Here is a 6000-nt window from a genome sequence, read left to right as displayed (position 1 = left end):
ACCGTGTACCTGGCCCCCTTGGTTAGCGCGCACTGCGCCCGGCCCGCCACAGGAGTCGCTGGAGCGCGATGAGACAAGGATATCCCTACCGGCCAAACCCTCCCTAACCCGGACGACGCTATGCCAATTGTGCGTCGCCCCACGGACCTCCCGGTCGCGGCCGGCTGCGACAGAGCCTGGGCGCGAACCCAGAGACTCTGGTGGCGCAGTTAGCACTGCGATGCAGTGCCCTAGACCACTGCGCCACCCGGGAGGCCCCAGATTAACCTTTTCAATGATAGTTAAGGATACTATAATTATCACTTTTCACATTTATTAACGACAAAAAGGTCAGACATGTTTTTCTTTTCATTCTGGTGCCACTCTGCACACAGAAGCGTGTTAGCTAGCTAGCTAGCTAGTTCTGGTCCAATGTTAAGCCAACTCTCTGAAGTTCAAAAACATTCTAAGTTCCTTCATAGAAGCCACTCCTCCGTAGGTAAAATTCTGTGGCCCTAATTCCGATAATGCATATCATAACAACAAGATGCCCAGCGCATCAAGCCAATCCTTCTCCACCCTCTCTCGCTTCACTCCCCACCGGCCAAATTTCAGTCGCATATTGTGCACTACACTCGTCTGTCCAATGCATGTAAATAGCTTGCCCGCTCCATAGCAATCTGCTCGATCCGCACTGATTGGCGAAGTCATTTAATGTTGAGCTAAATGTAAAAAAAAAAATATATATTTCAGAGGTTTAAAAAGGAACAGAAAGGAACGATATAAACATAGCCGAGGGAAGTAGGGGTGCTACCTGATCAATCGAAATGTATTTAATAATAATTATTAACAAAAAAAGATACAAAAATGTGTGAACTAGGCCTGTATTACCACTGTATTGCCGTAGAAGAATACTCCTAATGTAGTTAGTCAGTAGGGGGTTGGGACTTCTAAGTGAAGCCACCCTGGTGTCTCCACACTTCTGTCCTCTGTCCTCTTTGTGAGAATGTGTGTTTTCATGCACAACAATGTTTGCGCTACAGTATGTGTGTGTGTGTGTTTGCACGTGTATCTGTGATTGTGTGTTATCATGTCGTGTGTTCTGTACAGGGCATGCTTTATTAAGGGTACCATCTTTATACAAAAATAAATATATATGTAAATTGTCACACAAATGGGTGTGTAAGGTAAGGTAAAGTGAATAGTGACACTGTTATCCACTGCAAAACGTGATGCTCAGTCTGGTCTTGTTGGACATGTTGTTGGGAGTCTGGCTCGAATGATTCAGGCTCGGGTTAGCCAGACTGGCTCTGTGATACATCTCAAAGACGTACAGTAGTTCTGGTTCTGTTGGTCCAGTGGTGTAAATGAGGAGGAACCCCTGAAACTGGGTTCCTTTCAAAGCTACGACTGGCACTGGAACCCCTATCTGGAATCCCCCAGTCAGTGAACCAAAAAGTCAATTTCCACCACTGGTTGGGTCTGGTGTCAGAGACCTTGTCTAAACCTGGTGAATGTCTCCAAACATTGTCTTCTTCTTTTGTCACTGGATGTGGCCATAATCCTATCACTGGAGACATTGTATTATGAAAGTGACTTCCGATGCTTGGTTTCACCAGTGGGTCTCATTGCTATATACATTGTTACCAGTCCCTTTCATAGCTCATACCAGGTGTAGACAGGGTCAGAAGAACCCAAACAGGTCTGAACCACACAGTGTGTGAGCCAGTGTCTCTCAGCTACAGGCCAGTGACATACATCTCCATCCCGTCGTTGAAGGTGAAGATGGTGGTGGTGCTGGCGGTGTTAGCACCCTGTTTCACATCACTGATGCTCTCATAGAAGTTCTCCCCCCCAGGCAGGGCCTTGGTTAGAGGGGCCGGGGGACCTGCTGGAGGTCCCTGGGGGCCCGGGGCCCCGGGAGACGGTGCTTCCTGCTGAGGAGGCTTCTTCTTGGGCTTCAGTGTGGCGTTTGACCCCAGTACACCGATATTGGTACCTGCCTGCGCACGTTTCCGGTGGGAGTCTATAGTGGCGTACGCCGGGTCAGACTTGGCTACCACACAGGCGGGCCAGGACCTGTCGCCAACTGGCGCGTAGCAGGGCTCCTCGTGGGATCGGGCCTGACCACCCTGGACCCCCCGGCCACGACCCCTCACCCCTCCCCCGGGACCGACCCACGTCCCATTCCCTCCTGCTCCTCCTCCCCCACCTCCTCCATTCTCCTCCACAGAGCACTGGTTGTGGGGGAGGGTCTTGGCTCCGTTGTTGTCCGGGGGAGGTTTCTTCTTCTGGCTTTTACACACAGTGGAGTAGGTGTCAGAAATCTGAAGTCAAGACAGAGACAGAGAGAAGGAGAAGACACACTGAAACACTGTGCTTTCAGAACCACATACAGTATAACTGTGGTTACACACATCTTATACATGCAGTCTTTTGTTCAATGGCGAGAAGGATATAACACATGAGAATATCACTTACTGTACATGGAAATAGAGGATTACAAAATATTACAATATTTGACCACAATGATTTTGGTCTACTAAAAATGTATTGTACTAAATTGTATTTTTATTATACACAATGCTCAATTCAACACCTGTATTTTACAGGGTACACTGTCACGGAAAACTGTAAATTATACGATAATTTCTTGTTTAATCAACAGTAAAATACTTGGAAACCTTTTACTGCAGCATACAGTACATTATGGTCTGGCATTGTGGGATATTGTTGTGGGCGGGGAAAGAATTGCTGCATTTCGAATGGTACTGTTATTCCACCCCACAGTATACAGTACAGTACCATATCACAAGGTACGTACAGAGAGCTGCCCCCACGGTGGCACTCGCACTAAACACACCTACCAACTCTTTGTGAGTGCTCCGTGGCAAGGTGGGTCTGGGCCGGGTTTTCTCCCTCTCTCGTCCAGCTTCCAGTGTCCAACCTTGCTGCCGCATCACTCCTCCTCCAACACCAGCCCAGGCCGATGGACATCAGCCTTCACCACACCTAACCCCTGCACCCTTTCCCCCTTCCTCCCTCTATACTTATCCCTCTCACAGAACCAGACCAGAACCAGGAAACATCCATCAACACACCAGCAGAGGCGCGAGGAAGGACCAAAGCGCTAGACCTATGCCCGGAGCGAGCAGGCCACAAGGGACTATCATCCCTGACCTCCGGATCTTGTGCTCCCAGGTGTGTCTGCTTGCTCCTCAGGTTGTCCTTCTTCCCCTCTGCAGATCCAGCACCAGACGCAGTACCAGACCCAGTCACAGCACCAGAACACCAGAAGAGGGGTGGAGGAGGGACCAAACACCAAACCTTCACCTGGTGCGAGTGGACCACATGGAAGTACCACCATTGACCTCTGGTCTAGGGCTCCCAGTGTGTCTGCTCGTCAGGTTGTCCTTCCTCCCCGCTACAGACCCAGATCCCGACAGGGCACCTGCAGCAACCTCAGCTCCTGGTTCCTGTTTTTTTCCCAGTCTCCAGCACCAGACCCAGCACCAACCCTTGGCCTTCAGTCCCGGTCCAAGCATGACATCCAGTATAAACCAAGGCTTTCCCAGTCCAAGCCACAACACCAGCACTAACCCTGGATACAGCACCGACCAACCCCAACTGCCAATTCCCTTCAGCAACTGCCAACCCAGACCCCACCCTTCCCCTCCCCCAACACAAAGACACAGACACATTGTGGACAGATTGAATGACTAAATGGACTGACAGATTATTTCTGATTATTTTTTGATTGATTGATTGATTGATTGTTTTGTTTTTGTTTTTTGGATGACCATTTGTTTTGCCAAATTTGAATTGTTTATTATTTGGAATTTTAAATTAATGATGGACTGAATTTGAACTTATGGAACATTTTAAACTGTAATGAATTTTGGAGAAACCAAATAGATTGACCTTAAACCTTAAATTGTATCATCTGCTTCCAACTCACACTCTCATACACGTAGATCCCCTGAATGCAGCTCACTTTCCCGCTCACACTCTCATACACGTAGATCCCCTGAATGCAGCTCACTGTCCAGCTCACACTCTCAAACACATAGATCCCCTGAACGCAGCTCACTCTCCAGATCTGAATCACCCGAATTCTGATCACCTGATCACACACCTGTATGTCATTATCGCACACTATTTAGTCCAGTTCTTTACACCCCATCATTGTGAGGTATTGTTTGTTTTTGACACACTTCTATGCAGAGCTCTGTTTTTCCTGTAATGTACTCCTCCTGTGTATGATAGTTTTTGCCTACCTCACTAACGACACCTTTTGCCCATTCCCTGTCTGTACCTTAACCTATCGGATTTCCTGTTATTAACCTATTGCCTGATCTCCCGGATGACATTACTAGCCTTATCCCTGCCTGTACTCTTGCCTTTTTGGACCCCATGTGTATGACCTGCCCCTGTACCCAGCTACCTGCCTCCTCCTGTGGTCTTTTACATTAAATACCTGCTGTGCCTTGCGCTTCAAACCAGCTCTCTGTCTCCCTCGTGTTCATTACATAAATGTCTGAGAATTTTGGCATATCCTTATGGTATGTTTTGCCGTTGAGTCGCTGCCAGTTTCGAAGCCTTTGCTGCCAGTTTTCGAAGCCTCTAGAAGTGAAAGTTATACACTACATGACCAAAAGGATGTGGACACCTGATAGTCGAACATCTCATTCCAAAATCGTGGGCATTAATATGGAGTTGGTCTCCCCTTTGCTGCTATAACAGCCTCCACTCTTCTGGGAAGACTTTCCACTAGATGTTGGAACTTTGCTGTGTGGACTTGCTTCCATTCAGCCACAAGAGTTTTAGGGAGGTCAGGCACTGATGTTGGGCGATTAGGCCTGGCTCGCAGTCGCAGTTCAAATTCATCACAAAGGTGTTTGATTGGGTTGTGGTCAGCACTTTGTGCAGGCCAGTCAAGTTCTTCCACACCGATCCTGACAAACTATTTCTGTATGGACCTCGCTTTGTGCACAGGGGCATTGTCATGCTGAAACAGGAAAAGGCCTTCGCCAAACTGTTGCCACGAATTTGGAAGCACAGAATCGTCTAGAATGTCATTGTATGCGTTAAGATTTCCGTTCACTGGAATTAAGGGGCCTGAACAATGAAAAACAGCCCAAGACCATTATTCCTCCACCAAACTTTACAGTTGGCACTATGCAATTGGGCAGATAGCGTTCTCCTGGCATCTGTCAAACCCAGATTTGTCTGTCGGACTACCAGATGGTGAAGCGTGATTCAACACTCCAGAGAACGCAATTCCACTGCTCCAGAGTCCAATGGCAGCGAGCTTTACACCACTCCAGCTGGCGCTTGGCATTGCGCATGGTGATCTTAGGCTTGTGTGCGGCTGCTCGGCCATGGAAACCCATTTCATGAAGCTCCCGACTTACAGTTATTGCGCTAATGTTTTTTCCAGAGCCAGTTTGGAACTTGGTGTTGCAACCGAGGACAGACCATTTTTTGCGCTTCAGCACTTGGTGGTCCCGTTCTGTAAGCTTGTGTGACCTACCACTTCGTGGCTGAGCCGTTGTTGCTCCTAGACATTTCCACTTCACAATAACAGCACTTACAGTTGACCGGGGCAGCTCTAACAGTTGACTGGGGCAGCTCTAACAGTTGACCGGGGCAGCTCTAACAGTTGACCGGGGCAGCTCTAACAGTTGACCGGGGCAGCTCTAACAGTTGACCGGGGCAGCTGACCGGGGCAGCTCTAACAGTTGACCGGGGAAGCTCTAAAAGTTGACCGGGGCAGCTCTAGCAGTGCAGAAATTTGACGAACTGACTTGTTGGAAAGGTGGCATTCTATGACGGTTCACGTTAAGTCACTGAGCTCTTCAGTAAGGCCATTCTACTGCCAATGTTTGTCTGTGGACATTACATTGCTGTGTGCTCTATTGTATACACTTGTCAGCAACGGGTGTGGCTGAAATAGCCGAATCCACTAATTTGAAGGGGTGTCAAAGATACTTTTGTGTATATATAGTGTATAAAACACCA

The 6000-nt window shown here is 48.3% G+C and overlaps 1 protein-coding gene across 1 annotated transcript in view; it reads right to left on the bottom strand.

The window, feature by feature from the left end:
• Positions 1–337: 337 nt before the first annotated feature.
• The window catches only part of LOC120020602, a 75278-nt gene continuing 69615 nt past the window's right edge, over positions 338–6000 (bottom strand). The window contains exon 9 of the mRNA XM_038964309.1: positions 338–2306. Coding sequence (XP_038820237.1) covers positions 1719–2306 — 588 coding nt within the window. The 3' untranslated portion in view covers positions 338–1718. The remainder of the gene's footprint in view (positions 2307–6000) is intronic.

This window comes from Salvelinus namaycush, chromosome 25, assembly GCF_016432855.1.
Source record: "Salvelinus namaycush isolate Seneca chromosome 25, SaNama_1.0, whole genome shotgun sequence".
Lineage (NCBI taxonomy): Eukaryota > Metazoa > Chordata > Actinopteri > Salmoniformes > Salmonidae > Salvelinus > Salvelinus namaycush.
The sequence above is the reverse complement of the archived record's forward strand: the minus strand, read 5'-3'. Positions and strand labels throughout refer to the sequence as shown.